General features: G+C 64.0%; 12 protein-coding genes across 12 annotated transcripts; 5 read left to right on the top strand and 7 right to left on the bottom strand.

Moving 5' to 3' along the window:
* Positions 1–123: 123 nt before the first annotated feature.
* On the top strand, positions 124–2,159 carry JCM10292_003292 (phosphatidylinositol N-acetylglucosaminyltransferase subunit A/GPI3; the record flags this gene model as incomplete). The annotated part of the gene is made up of 10 exons (XM_076648505.1): positions 124–182; positions 263–353; positions 410–783; positions 849–967; positions 1,026–1,133; positions 1,188–1,300; positions 1,362–1,530; positions 1,620–1,800; positions 1,859–2,003; positions 2,085–2,159. 10 exons carry the CDS (start codon positions 124–126, stop codon positions 2,157–2,159), a joined length of 1,434 nt encoding a protein of 477 aa, XP_076505945.1.
* A 98-nt stretch (positions 2,160–2,257) lies between these two features.
* JCM10292_003291 (uncharacterized protein) lies at positions 2,258–3,776 on the bottom strand (the record flags this gene model as incomplete). Its single annotated transcript, XM_076648504.1, has 7 exons — positions 2,258–2,533; positions 2,595–2,926; positions 2,984–3,031; positions 3,092–3,253; positions 3,328–3,403; positions 3,510–3,566; positions 3,621–3,776. The coding sequence occupies 7 exons, from the start codon at positions 3,774–3,776 to the stop codon at positions 2,258–2,260; spliced, it is 1,107 nt and encodes a 368-aa protein (XP_076505944.1).
* Positions 3,777–4,081: 305 nt separating this feature from the next.
* Positions 4,082–5,654, bottom strand: JCM10292_003290 (uncharacterized protein; the record flags this gene model as incomplete). The annotated part of the gene is made up of 5 exons (XM_076648503.1): positions 4,082–4,585; positions 4,647–4,987; positions 5,049–5,274; positions 5,340–5,450; positions 5,532–5,654. 5 exons carry the CDS (start codon positions 5,652–5,654, stop codon positions 4,082–4,084), a joined length of 1,305 nt encoding a protein of 434 aa, XP_076505943.1.
* A 234-nt stretch (positions 5,655–5,888) lies between these two features.
* On the bottom strand, positions 5,889–7,185 carry JCM10292_003289 (3'-5'-exodeoxyribonuclease; the record flags this gene model as incomplete). The annotated part of the gene is made up of 5 exons (XM_076648502.1): positions 5,889–6,516; positions 6,575–6,776; positions 6,834–6,947; positions 7,006–7,071; positions 7,140–7,185. 5 exons carry the CDS (start codon positions 7,183–7,185, stop codon positions 5,889–5,891), a joined length of 1,056 nt encoding a protein of 351 aa, XP_076505942.1.
* Positions 7,186–7,319: 134 nt separating this feature from the next.
* On the top strand, positions 7,320–8,666 carry JCM10292_003288 (uncharacterized protein; the record flags this gene model as incomplete). The annotated part of the gene is made up of 1 exon (XM_076648501.1): positions 7,320–8,666. One exon carries the CDS (start codon positions 7,320–7,322, stop codon positions 8,664–8,666), a length of 1,347 nt encoding a protein of 448 aa, XP_076505941.1.
* Positions 8,667–8,751: 85 nt separating this feature from the next.
* On the bottom strand, positions 8,752–9,954 carry JCM10292_003287 (HCNGP domain-containing protein; the record flags this gene model as incomplete). Its single annotated transcript, XM_076648500.1, has 6 exons — positions 8,752–8,984; positions 9,048–9,252; positions 9,320–9,618; positions 9,677–9,710; positions 9,787–9,887; positions 9,948–9,954. 6 exons carry the CDS (start codon positions 9,952–9,954, stop codon positions 8,752–8,754), a joined length of 879 nt encoding a protein of 292 aa, XP_076505940.1.
* A 297-nt stretch (positions 9,955–10,251) lies between these two features.
* Positions 10,252–12,178, top strand: JCM10292_003286 (uncharacterized protein; the record flags this gene model as incomplete). Its single annotated transcript, XM_076648499.1, has 7 exons — positions 10,252–10,311; positions 10,484–10,541; positions 10,598–10,816; positions 10,871–11,127; positions 11,197–11,367; positions 11,433–12,041; positions 12,104–12,178. The coding sequence occupies 7 exons, from the start codon at positions 10,252–10,254 to the stop codon at positions 12,176–12,178; spliced, it is 1,449 nt and encodes a 482-aa protein (XP_076505939.1).
* Positions 12,179–12,214: 36 nt separating this feature from the next.
* Positions 12,215–15,177, bottom strand: JCM10292_003285 (uncharacterized protein; the record flags this gene model as incomplete). Its single annotated transcript, XM_076648498.1, has 13 exons — positions 12,215–12,462; positions 12,519–12,814; positions 12,874–12,883; positions 12,948–13,134; positions 13,202–13,371; positions 13,429–13,559; positions 13,624–13,715; positions 13,785–14,122; positions 14,184–14,360; positions 14,424–14,512; positions 14,593–14,741; positions 14,810–14,891; positions 14,993–15,177. The coding sequence occupies 13 exons, from the start codon at positions 15,175–15,177 to the stop codon at positions 12,215–12,217; spliced, it is 2,154 nt and encodes a 717-aa protein (XP_076505938.1).
* A 438-nt stretch (positions 15,178–15,615) lies between these two features.
* JCM10292_003284 (uncharacterized protein) lies at positions 15,616–18,664 on the top strand (the record flags this gene model as incomplete). The annotated part of the gene is made up of 7 exons (XM_076648497.1): positions 15,616–16,607; positions 16,666–16,887; positions 16,954–17,366; positions 17,427–17,535; positions 17,593–17,659; positions 17,713–18,537; positions 18,602–18,664. 7 exons carry the CDS (start codon positions 15,616–15,618, stop codon positions 18,662–18,664), a joined length of 2,691 nt encoding a protein of 896 aa, XP_076505937.1.
* Positions 18,665–19,351: 687 nt separating this feature from the next.
* On the top strand, positions 19,352–21,439 carry JCM10292_003283 (uncharacterized protein; the record flags this gene model as incomplete). Its single annotated transcript, XM_076648496.1, has 2 exons — positions 19,352–20,505; positions 20,566–21,439. The coding sequence occupies 2 exons, from the start codon at positions 19,352–19,354 to the stop codon at positions 21,437–21,439; spliced, it is 2,028 nt and encodes a 675-aa protein (XP_076505936.1).
* Positions 21,440–21,617: 178 nt separating this feature from the next.
* On the bottom strand, positions 21,618–23,185 carry JCM10292_003282 (M50 family metallopeptidase; the record flags this gene model as incomplete). Its single annotated transcript, XM_076648495.1, has 11 exons — positions 21,618–21,760; positions 21,823–21,868; positions 21,928–21,966; positions 22,029–22,033; positions 22,102–22,161; positions 22,220–22,326; positions 22,419–22,488; positions 22,622–22,740; positions 22,802–22,894; positions 22,963–22,997; positions 23,072–23,185. 11 exons carry the CDS (start codon positions 23,183–23,185, stop codon positions 21,618–21,620), a joined length of 831 nt encoding a protein of 276 aa, XP_076505935.1.
* A 310-nt stretch (positions 23,186–23,495) lies between these two features.
* JCM10292_003281 (peroxiredoxin-like family protein) lies at positions 23,496–24,407 on the bottom strand (the record flags this gene model as incomplete). Its single annotated transcript, XM_076648494.1, has 4 exons — positions 23,496–23,570; positions 23,636–23,740; positions 23,835–24,101; positions 24,237–24,407. The coding sequence occupies 4 exons, from the start codon at positions 24,405–24,407 to the stop codon at positions 23,496–23,498; spliced, it is 618 nt and encodes a 205-aa protein (XP_076505934.1).
* Positions 24,408–24,543: the final 136 nt, after the last annotated feature.

Below are 24,543 nucleotides of genomic sequence, written 5' to 3'. Positions count from 1 at the left end.
GCGAAGTAGCGTCCGAGGACAAGGCCAACTCTTGATCAGCTCCGTCGAGAGACATCGCGGTCAACTCGCTCGAGCAGGGCAGGCAAGGCGCCCAGGGGCTCTGTGCATGGCTGCACACCGGGCATGGACAATGGCGAATCCCCAAGAGCTCGCCCGCCCCGTCGAAGACCGCTCAACATCTGGTGCGTCCCGCTTCCGGAATCACCGAGGGCACAGCTTTGTGTACGGCTGACGAGTCGTGCGCTGACCCTTGCGATCGTAGTCTCATCTCGGACTACTTCTTCCCGAAGGCCGGCGGCGTCGAGAGCCACATCTACTGTGTCGCCCAGTCCCTCCTGAAGCGCAACCACCGCGTGCGTTTTTTTGCTGTTCGTGAGATCCTCCAGCGCAACTAATTTTGGGTCGATAGGTCGTCGTCGTCACGCATGCGTACCCGCCGAGGAATGGCGTGAGGTGGCTCCCGAACGGCCTCAAGGTCTATTACGTCCCCGTCCGCCCTCTCCCGCCCACACACGTCCATGCGACTCTGCCCAACTTCTTCACCGCATTCCTGCACCTACGCTCTATCTTCCTGCGCGAGTCGATCGACGTTGTTCACGCTCACGCAGCGCTGAGCGCGCTCGGCATGGAGGGCATCATGCACGCGCGCGCAATGGGCATCCGCGCCGTCTTTACCGACCACTCGCTCTTTGGGTTGGGCAACATGGCCGAAATTTGGGGCAACAAGATGCTCAAGGCGTGCTTGAGTGACATCGAGGCCGTCATCTGCGTCTCGCACACCGGGTGCGCCTCGCCTTTGCCGCTTGTCACCGCAAGGACCGAGCCTTATTGGTTCTGTCTCGATGCAGGAAGGAGAACACGGTGCTGCGAGGCGCGCTCAACCCATCGCTGGTGCATGTGATTCCGAACGCCGTTGTCGCCTCGCAATTTCGCCCGGCTGAGCCTGTCCCGCCCGTGGCCAGAACCCGTACGTTCCCTCCCTCTCCAATGTTCACCCTTTCTGACAGGTTTCCTGTACACATCAGTCACGATTGTCTGCATCACTCGCCTGGTCTACCGCAAGGGGATCGACCTTCTCATCGCCGCTCTCCCGAAAGTCTGCGCACTACACTCAGACGTGCGCTTCTTGATCGGTGCGCCTCATTCGCATTAGCTTGCTCGACTCGCAACTGAACCAAAACCTGCAGGTGGTGATGGCCCCAAGATCGTCGAGCTGGACCAGATGCGGGACAAGTACCAAACCCTGCTTCGTGACCGCGTCGACCTCCTCGGACCAGTCAAGCACGAGGATGTCCGAGCAGTGCGATCCCCTCACTCTCCTTCCAACGGGGGCCCGCCTGACGCGATGTCCTCGCGCACAGCTCCTCTCGCGCGCGCAGATCTTCCTCAACCCGTCTCTCACCGAGGCGTTCGGCATCGGGATCCTCGAAGCCGCGTGCGCGGGCCTCTTCGTCGTCTCGACGCGCGTCGGGGGTGTGCCCGAGGTGCTGCCGCCGGGATTGGTCGAGTTTGCCGAGCCCGAGGTGGACGGTACGCTGCGCGGATTAGCATCCCATCTATGGCTCTCTGTGCTTGCCCGGATCCGATGCTTATATTCCGTCGTTGCGCCTTCCGTACAGACCTCGTCGGCGCCATCTCGCGCGCGATCGAGCACGTCCGCGCGGGCCGACACGACCCGCTCGAGGCGCACGCGCAGCTGCGCGAGATGTACTCGTGGAGCGACGTCGCCGAGCGCACCGAGCGCGTCTACTATGCCGCGATGGATGTGCCACGCGTGCCGGTCGTCGAGCGGTTGCGACGGTGCGCCTTGCCGCGCTCGGGTGTCGAAGGGACATCTGCTGACGAGGAGACCGGGCAGGTACTACGGCACGGGCCTCGTCTTCGGCAAGATCATGTGCGTCATCGTCATGGTCGACTATATCCTCCTCGCGCTGCTCGACTGGTTCTCGCCACGCGACAAGATCGACCGCGCGCCCAAGTTTGACCTCGAGCGATGGAAGCAGGTGTGCTTGCGATCTCTCACGATCTTGCCCTGTTCGGATGTCTGAGCGGGAGCTGACCTCGCGAAACCGACGTCAACGCAGATTTGCCGCGAAGAGCTTGCCAAGGAGGCAGAGGAGGATGCTCTCGCAGACCGGTACACCAGAGACGCGTCGTAGAAGTGGTATTCAGGCAAACCTAGTCAGATCAACAGAGGGTACGGCGAGGGGTATCGTGCGGGAGCGTAAATCTATGTGAAAGCGACTACCTTCATAGGCTACCGCAGGAACCTGCCCTTGTTGCGCTCCTCACGTTGCCTCTTCCACTCCTCGTCCTCCTCCTCGCGCTCGAGCTGCTCAGGCGTCGGCGGGAGCTTGAGCGTCTCGCCCGGCTCGAGGTCGATCACCGCGCCGTCGTCCCACACGCCGATGACCTCCTCGAATTCGTTCTCGTCGCCGTGCGCGCGCTGCGCTGCGCCCGACTCGGCGTCCTCAATCGCGTTGAACAGCGACTCGGCTTCTCGGGGTGCACGCGTGCGACCGGTGAGGATGTCCTGCCAGTGCAACGACTGTCAGACCTGACGCGGGGACACGCGCGACGAGCATGAGCCGCACCTTCTGCGTGATGCCAGGCCAGTAGTAGACGCGCTCGTTCTCGTCCCACCTGCTCAAGAACGCCTGCCCGACGAGCTCGACGCCCGCATACAGGCCGCGCGTGCGAATGTAGGACAGTACGGGCTGCTTGTCGACGCCAACCTCGATACTTGCGCCGCTGCCGTACGGTCCCGCTGCGACGGCAATCTCGCTCCCAATCGTCACCTTGTGGGTGTAGAATGTGTCCACGGCGGCCTGGGTACGAAGGACAAGGATGCAGTCGAAGAGGTCAAGCCCGGCCATGAAGCCGACGGTGAGGTTGTTTGGCGAGACAAACGAGGGAGCAGACCAGCCTGCAAGCTCAAGAAGATGAGCATCTGTTCTAGGCTCTGGACGATAACAAGACTCACTGCCGTCCTCGAGTCGCGCGAGGATTACACCGTTGCCGCCAGCGCCACCTGAAACACCGCAAGGGAGATCAGCGACTGCTGCGAGGAAGGCAAAGAGGGGAAACGAACCGAAGGGAAAGATGCCGTTGCGCATTGACGAGAAGACGACCAGTCCCTTTGCCTGTCGCAGGATCTTGGCCGGGATCTTGCGCATCACCTTGCGCTGCAGCTTCTTGCCCGTCTTCTCATCCTTCTTCTCCGTCTTGACGCCCACACCGTGGACAGTGAACGCTGTGAACATAGGTACCAGTGAGCTTACTCGCTCCCAGAGAGACAGTCGCGCGTGTGCAAGGCTCGAAACTCACCCTTGATGATCCGCGCGGCCTTCTCCATCTCGACGGGCCCGTCTCCCGTCGTCGGCCAGAAGCGCTCGGCGCCCGCCTGTGTCCGTCAGACAGCGTCAGCATGCGCGTGCGCCACCGAACCCGGCGCAGGAGCAGGCAGAAGCCAGCCTGCACCGCCCCCTCCCGAGGTGAACAACACGCACGTAGTTCTCCGCCCACCCGTTCAGCCGCCCGCCGACCGTGTCCGAGATGGCGATACCCTGCACGGAACCCGGGTCAGCTATCGCTCAGCCCGGGAGACGCGAGAGACGGACCTTGACTGCCGCCGTTTCTCCATGCCGCGCGAACCACGCCTTCCACGTCTCCTTCTTCGGCGGGAGGTTGGGGTCAACCGGTGGGCGTGCAGGCACGAGGCGCTTTGGCGGGGGCGGGTGCAGCGCGCTCGGCGAGATGGGCGGCGTTGGTTCCATTATTGGCGTTCCCGGAGCTGATGCTGACTGAGAGCTTGAGAGAGCAAGCGTGGGAGCTGCTGCGCGTGTGATAAGCGTGTGTCGGACTCTGTGTAGCCCTTGTGCAGGTTGCGCAAGCGCGTGCGGCGCGAGACGGATGAGCAGCAGCGAGCTGCGCGCGCTTCGTTTCCCTCGCCGACGCCGAAGGTCCGTCGCGCCCGGGACGCCCGAAACACGGACCTCTTTCTCGGCTCGGATAGCAACCATAACGATACAGGGACACCTATGGATGATACATACGCCCATCCCGCGTCAACCGACGCGCTCTAGTCCTTCTTGGGCGGGAGCTGTGGCGGCGCTTGCCACCCCTCGCCGTCAACCTTCAGCGACTCCTCCATCGCCGCGGCAAGGTCATTCTCGTACTGCTGCTGCTCCTCTCGCTCGAGCGTCGTCGTTTGCGCCTCTGACACCGAGTCTCGGGACGCCGTAGACGTATCCGCTGCTGGAGAGCCCCGGGGCGGAAGCGACGGCGGAGGGCCCCTCGCTGGCAGCTCCGGCGGCGTCGACCGCTTCTTGCCGTCCACGACTTCGTCGCCCATCGGCGGCACGGCATAGTCCGGCGGCGGCGCCGTCGCCGGGTCCTCGAGCGATTCGCCGACAGGCGTGCCCGGAAGAGGCGTCGCACCGCTGTGCGCAGCGTCGTGCGTCGCGTACGGCTGCTCGAACTCGAACTCGGCGCCGTGTGCCCGCTGCGCAGCGCCTGACTCGGCGGCGCGGAGGGCTTCGTAGAGCGGGGCGGCTTCAGGCGTCGGCCGGAAGTGGCCCGTGAGCTGCGGGACGGACACGTGAGTAGAGCCACGCCGTGCGCCAAGGAGAGTAGAAGCGGCTCACGATCTCCTTCTGCGTGACGCCCATGCAACCATACACGCGCTCGTTCTCGTCAAAACGGCACAAGTAGGCCTGCGCAAGCGCTTCGACGCCCGCGTATAGCCCACGAGCCTTGACGTACGAGTAGACGGGCGAGCGGTCGGTCACGCCTGCCTCGGCCACACCACCAGCGCCATAAATGCCGGCCGTGACGCCGACTTCGCCGCCGAGCGTCACCTTGTGCGAGAGGAAGGTCTCCATCGCGGCGTCGGTGTTGATGAGCAGGACGGCGTCAAAGATATCGACGCCCAGCATGAGACCCGCGGAGAAGTTGCCAGGGGCAATAGCCGAGGGCGCCGACCAGCCTGGACACGGGACGGCATTAGCGCTGTTATGGAAGGGGAATGAGAATGACACAAGACGCACTTCCGTCTGGCAGTCGAGCCACGATGACGCCTCCTCCGCCCGCCCCGCCGAAGGGCGCCACGCCCGTGCGGAAGGACGTGTAAATAAGGATGCCCTTCGCTTGCTGAATGAGCTTTGCCGGGATCTTGAGGAACGTCTTTCCCTTCTTCTTGAGCCCCTTGGCGTCCGTCTCCTCGACTGTCCGCTCGATGCCATCAACAGTGAAAGCGCGTAGGATACGACAGCACTGCAGAAGAGTGCCATGAAGGATGAGCAACACGGGACCTGGAGGTACGGGGCGAATTGGCGCACCTTGGCGATCTCTTCTGCAAAGTCGCCCGAAGTTGGCCAGATGCGCTCGCCGCCGACCTGCTTGGCGAGGTTGTTGGCGTGTACGCCAATTTTGTCGGACACGATCATGGCCTGCGAGCGGGAGGTGTCAGCCTCATCTCCCCACCTGCATCAGGGCAGGCCGCACGGGCTGCAAAGGCCTTCAAGACTGACCTTGTCGAAGCCCTTGAGTCCCCATCCTTTCGCCTTGTCCTTCCACCCCTGCTTCGCCGGCTCGGCGGAGGTAGACGGGGCTGGCGAGGCGACGGTCCGACGAGGCGGAGGCGGGGCGGACATGGGGAGAGAGGCACGGGATGGGCAAGCAGATGGGCCAAGCGCCTAGTGCAGTCGCGATCGTTGCCAGGCAACTGCAGCGCCGAAGGAATGGAGGTCGAGGTGCAAGTGAGCGGAAGTAGCGAGGGCAATCACGCTGCACCGCCGAGCTGCAGCAACCTCGGCTTCCGCGTATCTTTTCACACAATCCTTCAAGGCAGTCGTACACACAGCTCGTGTGTTTCTTGACGTCAGGATCTACGGCCCCGAGGATTCCGCCTCTTGTGCATCTCCGTGACCCTGTTCCAGCCCATCCTCCCACACCCCATCGTCCATCTCGACCTCGCCCTTGAACAGCTCGAGGAAGTTGCTCGTCGTGACTCTCGCCACCTCATCAATTGAGACGCCCTTGAGCTTGGCCACGACCCACGCGACCTGCCCCGTCCCGCAGGGCTCGTTGCGCCCCTTGACGGCCTTGCCCTGCGCCCACTTCTCCTTCTTGACCTGCACGGGGAGGTATCGCTCTTTGAGGTGCTGGTTGGCGGGATCGGCGCTCAGGTCGGCCAGGAGGGCGTGCGAGGCGTGCGATGGGCGGATCTCGCACCACGGGCAGTCGGACTCGATGAGAAGGCGGTCGAGCGGGAGCCGCTTGACGCCCTCGAGATTCTCGGCCGTCTTGAGCGAGCAGCCGTTCAGGCCGATGTAGAAGCCCATCGAGATGAGCTCGAGCGCTTCTTCGGCCGTGCCCGAGTGCGAGTGCACGACGCCGCGCAGAGGCTTGCCGTGTGCCTTGAGCAGGGCGACAAAATCCGGGTGGCAGGCGCGCGAGTGGAGGAAGAGGGGGAGGTTGTGCTTCGAGGCCAGCTCAAGCTGTGGCGGGAAGCCTCTGCATGGGGAGGCTGAGGTCAGTACACAACCCCGGTCTGGAGTGCAGGGGGACCCACCGCAATTGCGCCTCCTTCGGTGCAAGGTGTAGCCGGTCATAATCCAGCCCGCACTCGCCAACAGCCAGTGCGCGGCTCTTGCTCCCCTTGTGCGCTGCGATCAGCTCGTCGAGAGCCTCGAAGTACGCATCGAACCCTCCGGGATGAGCATCAGGCTCGGTCGCTCGACAGGGGTGGCAGCCGATCGTCGCAAAGAGACCACCTATAGGGCAGAGACTTGTCAGGGACGCGAGATGAGCGGTTTGGAACGCCGACGCACGATGCTTCTGAGCCAATTCGAGGACCTCCTTGCTCCCCTCGAGGCAGTCGCCCGTCAAGAGCTGCATGCCGACGCCCGCTCGTTGTGCGCGTTTCAAGATGTCGTCGAAGTCATCTAGAGAGACACAAAGAGTCAGCGGAAACATTACGAATAGAGGTAAGGGCGAGCTGACCTGAGTGGGCCTGCTTCCCGTGGTAGTTGCCGCGAAAGACGGGGTCGCCCAGGTTACTACCGATGTCTGCGGACGCGTGCGACGTTCAGATGGGCCGGATGCGCGGTTCGTGCGCACGATGCGACGAGACGCACCGACGAGACGAGGGAGACCCGACGAAGCGGTGGAAGCAGCAGCCATAGCGCGAGCACCTCGAGACAGTCTAAATGCACTTCGGCTAGCCAATCGTAGCGCCAGATCTGCAGAAGCAGCGCGTGCGGTCCTGCGCAAGAGTGATCTTGGGCAGGTTGACTTTCCGCCACTCGCTGCGGGGCATGATCCCGCACCGACCGAGCTCTGCAGCCCCGCCAGCACCCAAAGAGTCGCTCAGTGACCGCATCCGCCGCCTCCGCCTCGAGGAGAGCGCCTCGTCGCGACCCCGCTTCAATGCTGCACCGCCTCGTCCGGCTTCTCAAGCGCCGCGATGGCTCGACGCGGCGCTCGCACCCGTGCAGCCACTGCGCAGGGTCCGCGTGACGAACGAGACGCCTCGGCGCGGAACGGCGGGCCCGCCTCCACCGCCGAGTTGGCGCAGTCTCGCGGGTCAAGACCCGAATGTCGCCGTCGACGGACGGAATCGTCAGGGCAGCTGGCTGCGCACGCACGAGCTGATTGAGCGCGAGAAGCTGGCGCAGCCGCTTCCGGGGCAGGAGAAGGAACGAGGCGCGGTCGAGACGCTTTCGAGCGTCGCGGGAGGTGTCATTGCAGCAGATCTCGCACGAGGGAGCGACAGCCTGCTCCTCGGGCACGTGGCGTACCTTCCAAATCACCTGCGCGTGCGGCTGCTCGACGTCCTTGCCGATTGGCGGAATCCTTACCCTCTCACGGACGAGGGCGCGAGACATCTCCTACGAACGGATGTCAGCGATGGCTTCGAAGTTGCTATGATCCACGATACGCCGTCGGCAGTCGACGAAGACGACGAAGCAGATGACTGGGAGGCGTCCGTCGGCCCTCACGAGGCATCGTGCATGCGCGACCTCGACTCGCTCGACCTGTCCTTCTCAATCGTTTCCCTTCGCACCCTGCGGAACCTCCTCCTTCGGCCCGCCGATCCGACCGCCGTTCCGCCATCAGATCTATCATCGCGGCCAAGCTCACAGACGCCAATACCGCCGCCGCCGAAACTCATCCCCGTATTTCCACATCTCCGCACGCTGAACCTCACCGCAACCCCTCGCGTCGCATTCACTTCGACCTTCTTCGACCTCCTCTCCTCTCTCCTCTCCCTTCGCTCGCTCTCCCTCTCGGGCAAGTCACTCGAGCCGCCCCCGTCCGCATCCTCGGCGCTCTCCGCCTCGTCCACGACAGACGACCGCCTCGCGACGCCCGCGAATTTCCTCCCGCTCCTCGCCTCGGCGACGCCGACACTCCGCACGCTCAATCTGAGCTATATCGACCTCCCGCATGTCGCGTTCCGGAGCGTCGACTGGGAGACGCGCTGGCTCGACCTGCGCGTGCTCGGGATTCGGAGCGAGTGGGTCAACTATGACGGCGAGGACGTCGGACCAGTCAAGCGCACGAGGATCAGGCAGGAGGTACTAGGGTTTATACTCGGCGGCGGCAGCAGCGAAGGGAGCGGGACAAAGCGAAAGCGGAGATGGGTAGACGTGATTGTCTAGACCTGCATCTCGAAGATCCCAGACCGGGCTGCTGGACTCGTTGACATAGCGAGATAGCAAATGCAGGTGCGTCTTCAACGTGCAGCTATCGCCTCCGCGGGCTCCTGCTCCTTTCGCGATCCCATCGGCTGCGTTTTCCGCCGTCTTTCCCGCCTCCTCCTCTCGATCCCCGATCCCGGTCGTCCCTTCCGGCGCCACTACCTCCCCCACGCGAGGAAGATGAGCGATCGTCGCGGCTGCTCGTGAAGGCGATGGAGGAGCGCGAGCCAGAGAGCTGGCCGGACGATTTCGCTTCGGATCGGATCTTCTGCAGCTCGGCTGGACAAGGTCAAGCGGGTCAGCACAGGCAGCCGTCAGTGTTAGCAAGGAGAGCAAGCGCGCCTATCCGACTCGCAGCTGCGTCGGCCCCGATGTCCTTCGAGTCCCACACCTCGCGATCCCAGTTCGAGCCCGTCTCGTCGACGTCGAGGAACTCGACCAGTTTGGCGTAGATACGCGGGTTGCGGAATGCTTTCGAGGCGTGGAGCGAGTCGTTGAAGTGCAGGCCGCGCGAGAGGCGCAGGTTGTGGAAGTTGGCGAGCTTGGCCTGCGAGACGAGGGGCCCACGCGTCAGCGTATGCCAAGGAGAGAGCACAGAGGGGCGGTCTTCGCACCTCGACGCTCGCTTTGCTCGGCCCGGTAGGTACTGGCGGAATTCCGAACTCTGCCAGCGTATCGAGCTGCACGCCCGCAATGCCGTTTTCCGAAGTCCGCTCATCATGGTCTGCGGCTGACGTCGGCTCCGCTCGCGCGAAAGGCGGAGGACTGTGCGAAGAGTCGCGGCGCTTGCCGAGAGCTGCAGGGGACGGAGGCGGGCGCGGCAAGTTGGAAGACGAGGTGGGGAGCCGTACGCCGGTCAGGGGAGACTGGCCGCGAGATGCGGCGCCCTTGATGCGGTTCAGGGCGGCGGGAGCTGCAGCTTGTACAATGGTGAGTAGTAGCTCGGACGCAGTGCACGGAAGGAGACGCACGAGCTGGAGACGCAGCCGAGAGGTGAGCGGGAGCCTGGAGGAGAGCAAGGGAGGCAGGACAGTCGCGTGCGCCCGGTCTGTTCGGCGCGGCACTTGAGAGAGCGTCTCACCTGCGCTGCTAGCTTGCTTGGACCGGCCACAGGCGCTTGTGCAGCGAGCGCCGCAGGTCGCTCATCCTCATCGTCGCTACCGCTCCCGTACCCAGCGAGGCCTGCGGAAGGAGCAAGCATCAGCTCAACAGCTCAGAGAGCCCTGAGTTCGGGTCACGCACTCTGCATCGGCTCGAAAAAGGCGCGGTCGCGGTGTGGTCAAGCCAGAGGTGGAAGCTTCCCTCGTTGGAGCCGGACAACCGCGTCTGCTCCGGCTAAGCGAGCCAGAGTACTGCCTATCACGCTCACCGAGCTGTTTCAAACCTGGTCTGTCTATCTGATCGCTCGACTCCTGCCCGCCTCCGTCGCTGCTGCTTTCTTTCGCTTCGACTTGAACCTGTGCGTTTTCGCCCTGCTCGTCAAGATCTCGAGGCGTGTTGAGTACCAGTTCCGCAGTATACTGCACGTCCCACGTCCTGAACGGCGATGGATACCATCTCGTCAGTAGGGCACACGCCTGAACTCGTCTTTCCCGGCTCACGGCAGGTGCGTGCTCGTTCGCGGGCCTCTAATCGCTAATGAGGCACTGATGCAGATGAACACGCGACCGTAGACCTTGGCGAAGCTGTTTCCCCGACCTGACGGACCAGAGGAAACGAGACATGGCGCCGCGCAAGAGTCGTTCGCATCCACGTCGATCGCTTTAGATGGTGTCCAGGAAGTTGTGGCCGCCCTGACGCCTCCACTGAGCCTGTCTTATGCGGACGAGGACCTCGGTTTGTCGACGCGTAGATCAGGATGCGCCACCGGAGACTAAAACAGGTTCCTGCAGACGCCGACACACGCCTCGCCCACGACCACTTTCGCGCAGGGATTCCTCTGTCACTTACAACCGCCGAGCAGCTAGCCAGGAAGCTCACCAGGCCAGCGAACCCGCCGCAACATCCCGACCTCGAAGTCCGGGCAGCGCTCCTTCTGGCTGCGGGCCGATACGTTCATCCCGACTGCTCGGCAGATCTGTCTGCTTCGGACACGGCAGGGCAGGCGCAGCGTACGTGATGAATGCACCTTACGATTGTGTCTCAACTCACGATGCTCCGTGCAGACCTCGTCTCTTCCCTCCTGACCGATCCTCCGCACATCCGCCTGCCGCTCCTGCGCCACATCCTCTCCGTTTCGCTCCCGCCCTCATTCAAGTCCCATCCAAAGATCAATCCTGAGACTGGGCGGGTTCTCGCGAGGCCCCGAGGAGGTGACAGCGGGCTGAACGATTGGTTTGACGAGAGCGAGGCGGATGCGAGAAGCTGGAGGCGACAGGCGGGACTGGCGAATGTCGTTAAGGTGGTCATCGAGGCTCTCGAGGTGCGCGTTGCCTTGCTGGCGCTCAAAGGAGGCGGGCAATCAGCATGCTGACTTGAGCTGTGCGTACAGCCTGGCGAAGTGGAGGACGTCTGGCCACTGCTTCTGCCTCCGCTGCTCGCCTACCTCGATGACTTCGAGTCGGGAAACAAGCTCGTCGGCATGTCTCTCCTCGACTCGCTGCTCGACAAGACGGACGAGAGCCTGTTGCGGCGGACCGGCGTTGGCAAGGTGTTTGAGAAGGTTCGTCGTCTTTCGCTGACGGTGCAAGCGTGCTGGGCGGCCACTAATAACCTGTCCTTCAACAGTCTCTCGAGAATGCCTTCTCGGCATTGAGCGATCCCCTTTCCCCGCGACTCCTCGCCCGCGCACATCCCGTGGCGCTCAAGCTGCTCAACCAGCAGTACCCTCCACCGCCCCCATCTCCAGCCGCCGACGACTCTGCGCGCTTCGACGCCCTCTGCACGCTTCTATCCAGCTCGGTCATCCATACCTGGGAATTCAAGTCGTCGCACGTAGCGCTCGAGACCGTCTCGTGCGCCGCGCTCCCCGCCCTCCTCGACGCACTGCGCGGCGGCTCGATCCGGTTCCTCCAGATCCTCGTGCCTCACCTGTGCGAGCTCTTGAGCGGGACTGCAACGAGCGGCGGGACCGGCGAGGGGACCTGGACGGGCGAGACGGTCGAGATGATGCGACGGGCTGCGAACGCGCTCGAGGCGGTCGTGCGGAATGCGAAGCCGCGCATGGCAAGATGGGAGGGTCGCATCGGCGCGGCGATCGGGATGTGCTGGATCGCAGCGCGGGAGAGCGAGGGCGCGAGAAGGCTGGGCGAGGCAGACGGGCGAGAGGCGCTTCAGCACCTGAAGGAGGCGCTTCGTTCGGTTGCGCGAGCTCTCGACGAGGCTCTCTCAACATCAGTGCGTTTCCACATCGCTCGCCTCTGTGCAGCTAGCCTGACAGCTCGGCTTTTTCCCCACAGCTCGCGCACGAACGGTCTAGCGCGAGAGACCCGGCTCTGGAAGGGCTCTTTCCGACTCGCCCTGTTCCGCAATGAACAACTAGATATGCATAAGCAATCACTGCAGTGAGTCTACAGCACGCTCGGAAGCGCCGCCCATGCAGCCCCGTTGAGAAAGTCGAAATCCTCTGTCGACAACAGACTGTCGCACCATCCTTGCCACTCGTTCTGGATCTCGGGTGCGAGTGTCGGCAACAACGCAGAAGAACCTGCTGCGGTCGGAGGCGGAAGCGCGAAAGGGTCGGGCAGGGCGGGTGCGGCAGAAAGGGTGGGCGTAAGGGAAGGACAGGCGAACGGGTCTACGAGAGTGACGGGAGTCCCTGTTGAATGGCGAGTCAGCAGTTGGAACACTTGCTTGCGCTCTCACAAGACGCACCTGGGTCCGCATCAGCATCCGATAGCGGCTTGACCGCCAGATCCGGCGGAACCGGCAACCCTGTCTCGCTCGTCTGCTCGCCGAGCCAGGGCAGGTCCGGCAGCTGCTGCTGCGCGGCGACGGCCTGATGGCGCCTGACTGCCGCATGATACAGCAGCGCTGCGACCTTGTAGACCTTTTGGCGCGTCGAGAAAGGTCCGTCTTCGGTCCCAAGCGTCCAGGCGGCGAGACCTTGCTTGACGGTCTCGAGGGCCTGCAGGTAGCACAGCTGCGGCGACTTGGTGTGCGCAAAGAACCTGCTCGAATTGAGTCAGCAGAAGTCGCGCGAGAGGGTCAAGTGCCTGTCGAGACGCACTGAACGGATGCTGCACGAGTCGAGCGAGAATCTCAGCGACGACTCCGCACGAGCGCACGCCGCAAAGTACGCACCGGCCATTGAGAGTCCGTAGAAGATCCACATGATGCTGTCCAGCACCGCGAGGCCGTTCTGGAAGACCCAGTGAATCGCGGACTGCGACCGCTGAACAATCGAGAACCACCGGGCGGCCGACGGGCGGAAGTGGATGTGAGAGGGGACGTTTCGATTTTGCTTGACGAACGGGCGAAGGAAGACACCCTGCGGGAGCGCCGTGAGCGAGCTTGTCAGCGCAGAAGCGATTTCACGGTGCTCTACGATGACGCACCTCAAAAGCGACGAGCATGAGATGCAACAACCCTCCCTGCAGCGTCGAGTCCGGGCCTGCGAATTGCAGGTGCTGCGGAATGCTGGTGTGCCACGCATCGAAATCGCTGAGGATGGCCTCGAGCTGCTCGTCCGTCGTGCGGTGTAGCCGGACCCGGTCAATCGCGCGGACTATAGAGAGAGGCGTGAGATGCGACAGGGCCCGGAGTTGGGGAAAGGGGGACTCACGAGCGCGGTTCAGTAGCTCGCTCAGCTCGAAGAGCGTGACGAGATAGGGGTCTTGCTCGTGCGGCTCGGAGAAATAGTCGTAGCAGTCGTCGAGGTGGATGAGCGAGAAGTGGCCGAACGACGCCGAGAACCTGCAGATTCTGCCCCGTCAGCCTGTGCAAGAAGAGAAGGCCGACGTCGCGACGAGCCACGCACCAGCGGTCTGCCATCACGCAGCACAGCCAGAGACGCATGCGCGTGTTCTTCTCTTGAGACGTCAAGTCGCTCGCAGGCGCATGATGAAGGCCCTGGACGCCACGCAGTGAATGTCAGGACCAGCGTTTCGAGGCGCCAAACGTCAGACCGTCTGAACACACCAGATCCTGCGCCATACGAATCAAAACGCCCGTCTTGAGGAAGCTGGTAGACCCGCCGCCTGAGGCCGTTGCGCCGTGCGGCTCAGGAGACATGGTCATGATGAGCAGCGCCTGGAGATTGGCGAGGCTCGACGTCGTGCAGACGTCGCTCATGGCGAGGGCCGTCTGCCAGTAGGCCCTTACAGTGTTGAAGATCGAGTAAGGGAATTTGCGCGAGCCAGCGGCGATGACACAGGCCGAGAGAAGCGTGATGGGCGAGAGCGAGTCGAATGAGCGAAGCTCTTCCGGCGTAATGACGGGGAAGACGGGAAGGACCTCGTTGATAAAGTGTTCGAGCACTGCGCAAGGGCCGTACGTCAGTCTCTCGAGCTGGAATCAGACCAGAGAAGGCGGACGTGCAGCTCATGACTGTCTCCTTAGAAAGGTGCGCGGTCGGCGGCATGACACCAGGGTCTTTCGGTATTGAGCACCGCACCGAGCCATCTGTTGCACGACGGTGCCCGAACTCCTGGTCGACTGCGCGCAAGTCGTCGCTCGGCTGCAACTCGGCAAGGAGCTGAGCAACGCAGGTCTCGCCTGTCGGGTCAAGTACACGTCAGGTTCTCGGTGCACAGGGCGTACTCCGAAGGAGGGATGTACCCATCATGCGCAGGTCGGACGTTGTGAATAGACCGGGATCTGGCGTCTCTGCCTTCTCCTGCTTCATGCGCTCAGAGACGCGATCGACACTGCGGACGATCCCGGGCAAGATCAGCAGGCCGCCCTTTCTCAGAGCCGGCGCCGAAACAGGGACCGGGGCACGACGCACCAGCGAGCAAGCATGTCGAGGCCATTGAGCGATTCGGACGTCGAAGGAGCGGGAGCGTCCGAGGATCCCTTGGGTGGGATGAGGCCCAGTTTGACCGCCTTGCGCTTGTCCATCTTTGCCGGCTGGATGAGCTCGCATGAAAGCTTGCGCTGAGGGCTCGATTTGCAGGTCAGCTGCATGATCAGGGTTAGAGAAAGCTGCAGAGCCGGGAGCGCACCTTGTGGCACTCTGTGCAGAGGGGCGGTTCATGGTCGGGAATGTAGTCGCATCGAAGTCGCTTGTCTCGACAGTGGTCACAGCTTCGGACAGGCAAGCTCTGATCAGCTCCGGATGCTCGTCCGGGACGATGGCAGGTCGTCCCGGGCAGGGACGATGTGAGCGGGATGGCGGGAAGACGTACGCCCGGAGCGTCTTTTTGCGCTTCTTGCGCGGTCCGCCGTCTTCTGCCTCTACGCTCAGCCTGCTGACGGCGGGAGCAGGGCCGCGCATGTCGAGATGCGTTGGAAACGGATCGCCGGAGGAAGAGCCCGAGTTCGACATCGTTGGGTGAGAAGCGCTCAGAGCAGAGGTTACGTAGGGCTGCATGGTCTGTGCAACAGCTCGCGGTCCTCTGCTCGGAACCTGCACGAGTTCCGCGGTCGCGGTGGAGGAGGAGAGGCGGACGGGACGATCCCGGTGGCCGGGACAACGCTCGCAAGGGGGAAACGTCGCTTCCGAGCTTCTCTCTCTCTGGCAATAGACGTCTAGCACGAGGCTTCCCTCCAGCAGCAGGGCAAGCGGTACCCGAACAATCAGCAGTCTCAGGCAAGCGAAGGTTGGGACATAATTCGGTCGCTCGTCATGGTGGACTCCGATGCTACCGGGCCAGACGCGACCGCTAGGCTGCCTTCTGTCGAGTGACCAGGTGCACAGGGACCATGAATGTTTGTGACACCGGATGGGCCTCCGTCGACGCTGCGGAAGAGCGAGCGGGGGGTCGTTGCTGTGACACACGCCGCTCAGACACGCCAGGACGCGCTTGCGATGAGCGCAGAGGCTGGAAAGGACGCGCCCGAGCTCCCGCCCTTCCCGGATCTGTCGCCCCTTGCTGCCTCGTTCGACCATCAACCTCCCGCACCGCCTCCCGAAGGTGCCGCCCTCGACGACAGCCCCTCGGGCATCTGGGCCACCGTACCCAGCACGAGCACTGCCAGGGCACCCTCCATACACACGCAGACCGTCTCAACAAGCGGCTATCATGCCGCTTACAGCGTGCCGGCACCTGCTCCACCTCCAAGCCTCGATGACCTCGACCCATTCGCACCCACCGCGGGTACTCTCGGCGGGACAATGCGGCGCGAGAGCCGCCTCGAGCTGCTCGAGAGCAGCGAGAGCGAAGGGGGCGGGAGCCCGACGGACGATAGACGCTTCCGCGACGAGCAGGAGCAGCACGTCGGGCGGGGACCGCCGCCAGCGAGCCAGACGGGCGGCGGCTTCAGCTTTGGGAACATGCTGAGGAGCATCAGCGGCACGCCCACCAAAGAGCACCGCGATCAGCAGCAGCGCCCGCCCGTCCCAGCGCTTCCCCTTCCTCCTGCCGGCGCAGTCGAATCCGCCGTGCCCGGCCAGCCTAACACTCCTCCAGCATCTTCATCTTCTGCCCCGCTGGGTGCACCACAGACGCCTTCGGGGCCCTCCACCCTCGCCAAACCCCTCGCCTCGATCGCCTCCGTCTTCCGTTCGACGACGGGCAAAAGCTCGGCGGCTTCCAGCGCCGCGAGCTCGCCCCAGCCGGGCAGCTCGCCCTCGCGCGATAAGGGGAGCTTCATGACGGCCATCGTCGGGACTGGCGGTGGCGCGGCAAGTAAGGGCAAGGAGAAGGCACCGCCTGCCGCGGCCGCGGACGAGCAGCAGAGCGTGCACGACGAGAAGGTCGAATCGCAGGGTCCGCGAAGAGAGCCCACCTTCGACTTCAACAAGTTTCTCGAGCAGATGCGCAGTCGGTCGGCAGACCCCATCGCCAAGTATCTGCGCTCGTATGTCCCTCTCCCTTCGCTCACATGCTGCGGTCCCGCTCATCCGCTCGACGCACAGCTTCCTCAAGGAATTCTCGCGCCGTCCGCCCGTGTCGACGTCTGATCAAGTGCGCGTCATCAACGACTTCCTCGACTTTATCGCCGGCAAGATGCGTACGGTCGACCCGTGGAAGTCGCTCCTAGCTGTTGACTGGCGCGACGACCCGGAGCAAGCCGAGGCAGAGTTCGATCTCGCGCTCGAGGCGATGGAGAAGCTCGTCATGAATCGGCTGTGGCACTTGTCCGTTTCCCGCTCTCCGTTTGCACCACCGGCATCGGCTGACTCCCTTTCTCCTTGCTTGAACAGCACCTTCACTCCCGCCCTCGACCTCTCCGCCTTCCCCGGCCACATGTCGCCCTCGGGCGACGTCGAGCGCGACGATGTGCTCAAGCAGCGCATCCGGCTCTTCTCGTGGATCGAGCCGAAACACCTGGACTTGCCCATCCCCGCTCCGCCCGCCGATGCGCCAACGAGCGTCAGCGACCACGACGCCGAGAAGACCTCAGATCAGCAGCGCGATCCGGAGAAGCAGGGCGCCGGAGAAGAAGGTGGCGAGGCATCGCATCCATCAGCGCAGGAGGAGAAGGCCGAGCTGCGGAGGCGCGAAAAGATCCAGGGCTTCCTCGACTTTGCGCAGCGCGAGCTGTGCAAGATGAATCAGTACAAGGCGCCGCGCGACAAGCTCATCTGCGTGCTCAACTGCTGCAAGGTCATCTTCGGTGCGTATCCTTCCTCGCAGCCCCCTGACCTGCAATTTATCAGGTGTCTCGCTCGCACAGGCCTCATCCGTCACGTCGGTAGCGGCGAGGAAGGCGCCGACGCCTTCATTCCCTTCTTGATCTACGTCGTCGTCAAGGCGAATCCGCAGCATCTCGTCTCGAACCTTCAGTGAGTCGAATCACTCCGCCTGCGCAACTGCCGTCCGCTCATGCTGCTCTCCATTAGGTACATTCAGCGCTTCCGCAACCCGGAGAAGCTTTCGGGCGAGGGCGGTTACTACCTCTCTAGTCTCGTGCGTTTCCCTTCACGTCCGCAGAGAGGGCTGCCTGACACGCTTTGCCTCAGAACGCCGCGATCTCGTTCATCGAGTCGGTGGACGCGTCGGCGCTCTCAAATATCACGCAGGAGGAATTTGAGGTCAAGGTGGCTGCAGCTGTCAAGCAGCTCGCTTCCGAAGAGCCGCCTCCGCCGGTCCCGCCTCGCGACCCCGCGCCTTCGTCCCGCCCTACCAGTCCCGCCTCCCGGCCCCCTCCCTCCAACTCAGCCGCCACGTCCGCTGACCTTATTCAGCCGTCCGAAGCCGCGTCCGCGTCACTCCTCGCTGCAGGCGGGGAAGGCGGCGTCCGGCCCGCCACGCCGCAGGACCTGACGTTCCCAGAGACGATGAAGCAGTCATTCCTGCGCGGGACCGACTCGGTCGAGCGCGCGATGAGCAAGCCGCTCGGGGCGCTTGCGCGCATTTTTGAGCAGCTCGAGGAGACGGCGGCCGAGTTCCGCGGTGATGCCGCGCAGCAGCACCAGCAGCAGCAGCTACTGCCGCACGTCCCGCCTGCGCCGCTACCGCCTACTCCTAGCTCAATGTCGCATCCTGCGCGCCCAGGCGTGTCCAAGCGGCGGAGCTACCACGCGAGCCTGCATGGTCCCCCGGCGCCAGGCTCGGGTGGCGGCTACCCGGGGCAGCACCGCCCGGGCCTCCCGCCGCTGCCGGCGTCGTCCGGATCACTGCAGCACGGTGCGCCCGAGCCCGATCCGGCGCTGTACGCGCCTGCGGACGAGACGGACGAGGCGGTGCTCGCCGAGATTGACCGGCAGCACGAGGAGGCGCGCATGGCGGCGCTCGAGACGCTCCGCGGGGTCTTCCCTAACGTCGAGGATGAGGTGCTTGAGATGGTGCGTGCCCGCTGCGTGCGCTTCGAATGTGGGGCCACTGCTGATGCGCTTGCTGATTTTCCAGGTGCTGTTGTCCAACTCGGGCGACATGGGCAAGACGATCGATAGCTTGCTGGAGATGACGTAGCTGCAAGTCACTCGATTCGCAGTGAAGTGAGGAACATGCGACGTTCGGTCGCGAGAGTCTCGCGGCGTAGTACCTGCGCTCGATTGGCGCTCGAGAGGACGAAAGTAGGACTGAGTTGTACCCATCCGCGTGCTCGCTCCAATAGTGCGACGACGTCGCCTCTCCCTAAGCTGTGAAAAGCCCTGCGTGCCCGGTCTCCAGTGGTCGCGTCCATTGTCGTCGTCGCCCCGTGCCGCGATCGTTCCGCGTGCGTCGTCCCCTCTTGCCGACCGGCGACCTCGCTTGAGCGCGTCTCTCCCCTTCGGAGCTTGTCAACGCAGTGAGTGTCTACTCTTATCTATCTGATGCCGTCACGATATCCGGCTTGCGCTCGGAGGGAGGGAATGGGTCGCGATGAGCACGCCGAACGGGGAAGACTGATGAGGCGCAGGCAGCCAGAGCACGGCAGCTTTGAGCTAAGTGCGACCCTGACTGGCTTGTTTCTCATCTACAGATACGCCCTACACCACTCCAACCGTCCTCTGCTCGAGGCGGCGAGGAGGTGACGCCCTTCACGTGAGTTGCCCGAGGTTGCGGGCTCGCCCTCGCTCCGCCTCGTCGCACGCACTGCAGGGACTGACGGGGACAGCGCGCACTTGCAGCACGGACACCTTCTGGACTGACCCGTCGCTGCGCATCATCGCCCCCATGAAGGCCCTCCCCTCGCTGGGCGGTCCTTCCCAAGCTGCCTCGTCCCCAACCCGCCAGCCCACGCTCGCGAGCCCGCTCGTGTCGTCGACGACGCCACCTGCATCCGAAGAGCCGTCGCCGACCGACCTTCTCCTTGCGACCCCGCCCGCGCTCCTCAAGCTCTTCGCCCTTTCCGCCCCCGTCATCCATGCCGCTGCCACCTTCGTCCAGCTTGTCACCTGGACGCACCCGTCCTTCTTCTCCTCCCTCCTCGTCCTCCTCGCCTGGTGGAGCGTCTGCCTCTTCGGCTACTGGGTCGCCCTGTACGGCGTGAACGCCGTCATCCTCGCCCTCCTCCTTCAGCGGTACCTCACCGCCGCTCGCCGCGGCAAGGGCGCACCGCCTTCCTCGATGCGTCATCGTTCACGCCCAGCGACCCTCTCCCCTGCCGCCTACGCCCAGCTGATCAGCTCGGCGCACATTCTCGCCGAGCACATCCAGTCGTTCCGGACGAATGCGATCCACCCGCTCTCGCTCCACTTTAGCCTCACGCCACTGCGCCCGTCGACCCCCGCGCCGGCGTACGAGACGGCATGGCTCCTCGTCACGTCGTACCCGTTCTACCTCGCCTTGACGTACGCCATCCCGCTGCGGTACCTCTTCCTTCTCGCCGGGACCGTCGCGATCCTCTGGCAGGCGCCATTCTTCACGACCCTGCGCGCCCTCCTCTGGCGCAGCGCCTTCGTCCGCTGGGCCTGCCGCCTCTTTGTCGGAATTCTCCGCGGCGGCAAGGGCGTGCGGACCGAGTGGGCGCGCACGCAGAGCGGCATCGGCATTGCCGGCCTCATCGGCAAGCAAGGCGCCGTTCTTGGTGGACGCGGTAGGGCGGCGGGCGCGGCAGCGGCGGTCGAGGAGAAGCCCGTCAAGAAGCCCCGGAGCAGCAGTGCGGGACCCGCAGCAGCTCCGCCGCCTTTTCCGCCCCGCGATGCCTCGGACGGCGCACCCTCGCCAATTGTGCCCGAAGCGGTCGTGGAAGAGGCGATCGTGCCCGAAGAGCATGCGGTGGAGGAGGGCGAGGACGTGCAGGTCCAGTTCACCGTGTTCGAGAACCAGCGATGGTGGGTAGGACTCGACTGGACACACGCGCTCCTTCCAGGCGAGCGGGCGAGCTGGTAAGCCTCCATGGATTCACGCGATTGAGATGTCGGAGCTCATGTCCCCGGTCCTCGTAGGACCGACTCGGAGAACAACCCTGCCAATCCGCCAGCGTCCTTCGCCCTCCCGCCTGCCTCGGTCGCCTACGTTCCCTCGCCGACCAAGTCGGACCCGCACTCGCGTCTCAAGAAGACGACCGAGTGGCGCTGGCTCGACCCGGAATGGCACGTCCTCCGCTCGGCCCTGCCGTCCGTCACCCTTCCTGTCGGCAGCGGCAGTGGCGGTGGCGGTGCACCCGTCGCGCCTGATGGGACAGCTGGCGGCGCTGCAGCCGGAGCGGGCTCGGCGCCTGCGTCGAACAGCGCCGCCAACCCTCCCTCGCCGACTTTCGCGCGCACGTTCGGCGCCCTCGCCTCGCAAGCGAGCAATGCGCTCTCGTCGCACTCGTCCAGCCCGGCACCCTCTTCGCCCCCGCCTGCACCGTCCGCGCCATCCTCGCTTCTCAGCTCGGCCGCAGCGCTCACCGGCTCGCACAGCGGCGTCCCGACCGCCTCGCCGAGCTATACCTCGGCCTCGGAGCTCTCGTACGCCGACTCTCCGCTCTTTGCCGCGTGGCAGGTCGACGACGAGGGGTGGCAGTACGGCGACAACCACTTTGAGAAGATGGGCCCGCGCGGAGGGCTCGGGAGGTACACCCGTCGCAGGGCGTGGGTGCGCCGTGCCGGGCTCGTCGAGCGCACGGAGCGCGTGCCTGGCGAGTCGGCCCCAACGGCGGCGAATGGTGCTACCAAGGACGAGGCTGCGAAGAAGGACAAAACGGCGAGCAGGTCCGGCGCAGCGTCGAGTGCGCTCAGGGGTGAGAGTGCGCGTAGGAGAAAGTCGACGCTTCCTGGCGGTGCTGGAGGAGAGAAGGACGGGGGCGGAGAAGGAGTGACGGCGGGAGGGGGCTGACAAGTTGTACAGCAGGGGGTGTTTCCAGCTTTTCTCCCGTGTGCAAGTAGCTCGTGCTATTCCTCTCCCCTGGGCGGAGCAACGTGCGCGAAAGCTTGCTCGAGAGATGATATGCGTTGCACGCCAGATGCCGTCTGGGCAGCTTGGTCTTCGATGCCGCTGTCGGAACTGCTTGAGATTACGTCGGGAGGAACGTCTGCGCGTTGAAGTACTGGGCGGCAAAGTCGTCTTTGAAGTTGACGATCCCGCCGAGGATGGCAGCCGTCAAGCCGAGGCAGGACACGGTCGTCCAGATGGCACCCCAGACTTGCGCCGGAAGCCCTGGTGAAGGCGCAGTCCTCGTCAGACTGGTCACGCGGCGGCGAAAAGGGGATGTGACGCACAAGGGTACAGGCTTTGGAAGGCGCAGACGTCCGATTCGTTGATCTTCTGCTTGGCATGGCAAAGGTTAGAGACTGAATTCAGCGAGTGTGACATTTTTCGCTCACATGGAAGACGAGGTCATCGAGCTGGTCCCATACGCTGTACTGCACGTATAACCCTGGTGAGCTCGAAGAGGTAGCCCACAAGAAAGGCACGGGAAGTGTACCATGACTGCGTGCGTGCGAAAGGAGGAGCTCGGTCAGTCTGGACTACCGAGTGCCAGAACTTTGAACACGTACCGTTCATGCAGCCGATAAGAAGCAGAAAGAAGCGCAGAAACGCGCCATGCTGGACGATGTCTGCAGGTCTCCCGTGTGAGCTTCACTCGCTGCGCGCTACCAGCAATGCGGAACCCACAGAGGATCAGGATCAGGCCCTGGATGAAGGTTACGTTGAGTAGTGTGAAGCGCGAGGTGCGCGCCCAGAAGCACACGATCGAGAGGTGCACAAAGAGTGGGATGGCGCTGCCGAAGTCGTCTAGAACGGTCAGTGCCGTTCTTCGACTCGTACCCGCGGGCGCGAAGGCAGCGCTGAACTGAGTAGGCGGCACACGCACGCAATCTTGCTCGCCTTCTGGTCGAAGCCGGCAAAGATGAGAGCTGCGCCGATCAGCGTCGAGCCGATGTCTGGACGAAAGCGGAGACGGTATCAGATCCTGGCTCGCTGACTTGCACCGACGGAGGAGAGCAAGCAAGTGTTGTCCAGGACGAAGCGGAGCATGCTGCCGCTGCGTCGGCGCAGGCGATGAGCGAGACTTACAACCCGCCGGTAGCGACACGAACGCCCACCCGCCAACCATCCTCGTCGACCCGCCCTGGTTCGGATCGAGGATCAAGCTCTCGACTTTGGCGCCCGTAAGCGTGCCGGCGATCCCATGGCTGCGGTTCTCGCGGACCGTCAGCGTGTCTAGCAGCGAGGAAGAGGGAGAGGGAGACGAACCATCCTTCGTGGCAGGCGACGGCGCAGAGCTTGAAGGGGAAGATGATGGAGCGGGCGATGTAGAGGTTCCAGCTGAAGAGGAGGACAATCACGCTGCGGGTGACGGGAAGAGGGGTGCGTGAGCGAGGCGTCCGGCGGGGTCACCCCCTTCGAGGACGCACCAGGCTTCGACCCAGTAGATCGTCACCCACTGTGTCTGCAGTCATCCCAGCAAGGTCAGCACCCAACATCAGGCCGGAATGGCGAGAGAGGCGGCGAAAGAGGGCGCACATGCGTGAGCTCGAACGGTTCTGGCTCGTCCTGGGCTTCGTCTGCGCGCTTGACGAGGTAGCGTGCGGCGTGCTCGAAAGCGTATCCGACATGGTCGGCGACTGGGAGATACATGTCGAGCGGATGCAGGGACGGCGTCCAGGCAGGCACAGCGAGATACCGCGCTCGCGAGCGGGTGTTTGCGTCCAGTCAGCGAGGAAGCAGAGAGCGCCCTGCGCGACAGCAAGAAGCAGCAAGAGCGAACGCGGAAGGAGTAGCCGGAAACAGGAGAAGCACGGCCGTCCCGCCCTCCGCGGATCCTCCGTTCGCCCGCACGGTCCGCTCGGCAGTGTGTGCGACTCAGAAGCGAGTGCAAGCGCGTAGGACTACAGACGACAAGGCGAAAAGCCCTAGAGTGGTACACGGAGAGAGCACATAGACCACATCACGCCGCGGCGCTGTCGAGCGGGACGCCCGCAGCGGCAGCCAGCTCCTTGAGCGGGGCGTGGTCGCGGGTGTTCTGTGCGAGTTTGAACAGAGCTTCAGTCGGCGCTCGCAGCCAGAAAAAGGGGAAGCAGGACGGACCTGCATGCGGTGGCACCACTTCAACTGGCCCTGCTCAAAGACGCACTCGCCGCCGAGGCGACTCCACTCGCCAGGGAAGGCGACATTGCCCATCTGGAAGAAGCTCTGCTCACCGCGTCACCACGCGACAGTCAGCAGCCTGAACCGGACCGGCCGGGGCGTGCGGCCGACAGCTCGCAAGGACAAGGAAAGGGCGCACCGAGATGCTCTTGAGCGCGACGCCGGCCATTCCCGACTTCTGGTACTCGGGCCTCGTCTCGCCGCTCCCGAGGTTCTTCCCCATCCCGAGCGCGTCGTACGACGCGCCGTCGCGGTCGGCGTACAGGTCGAAGGGGCACGCGACGAGCTTGCGGTACGACGAGAGGTAGCTCGAGTCGCCGCAGCCGATGATCGAGAGGCGGACGTTGTGCGCCGAGAGGAGCGGGGGAGCAAAGTGCTGCGAGAGGTGCTTGACGTAGTCTTGACACTGTTTGCGATCGGATCAACAGGGAGGGACGAGGAGAAGGTCGGCGGCGAACCAGAGTTACGAGGCGATCCGAGGGAGCAGCGAGCCTGTCAGTCGTCTCTCTCAACTGTAGTAGGGAGTGTCCGCCCGACGCACCAGGCCGCACCCAAAGTGCCGGATCCACACGACGACGGTCCTCCCCTCGTCCTGCCCCTCCCACAGCTCGCCGAGCCGGTGCTCCTTGCCGTGCTCGTCAAGCACAGTCACCTGTGCAGCGCGCTGCACGTCTTCGGGCGCGGGCAGCGCGGATGTAGGGTGGGCCGTCATCGCTGCGAGGGGTGGTGGGGAGGAGGCGGGGGGGGGGGGGGGTGGCGAGAGAAGCGCGTGATCGAGCGGCGCGGGTAAGAATAGGCAAGTTGGCAGTTGGCACAGCTCTCGCTAGCAGGCAGCGGGTGCGGAGCTG

This window comes from Rhodotorula paludigena (genome assembly GCF_050403205.1).
Source record: "Rhodotorula paludigena JCM10292 DNA, Rt_paludigena_JCM10292v1_ctg16, whole genome shotgun sequence".
Taxonomy (NCBI): domain Eukaryota; kingdom Fungi; phylum Basidiomycota; class Microbotryomycetes; order Sporidiobolales; family Sporidiobolaceae; genus Rhodotorula; species Rhodotorula paludigena.
This window is presented reverse-complemented; position numbering and strand designations above follow the sequence as displayed.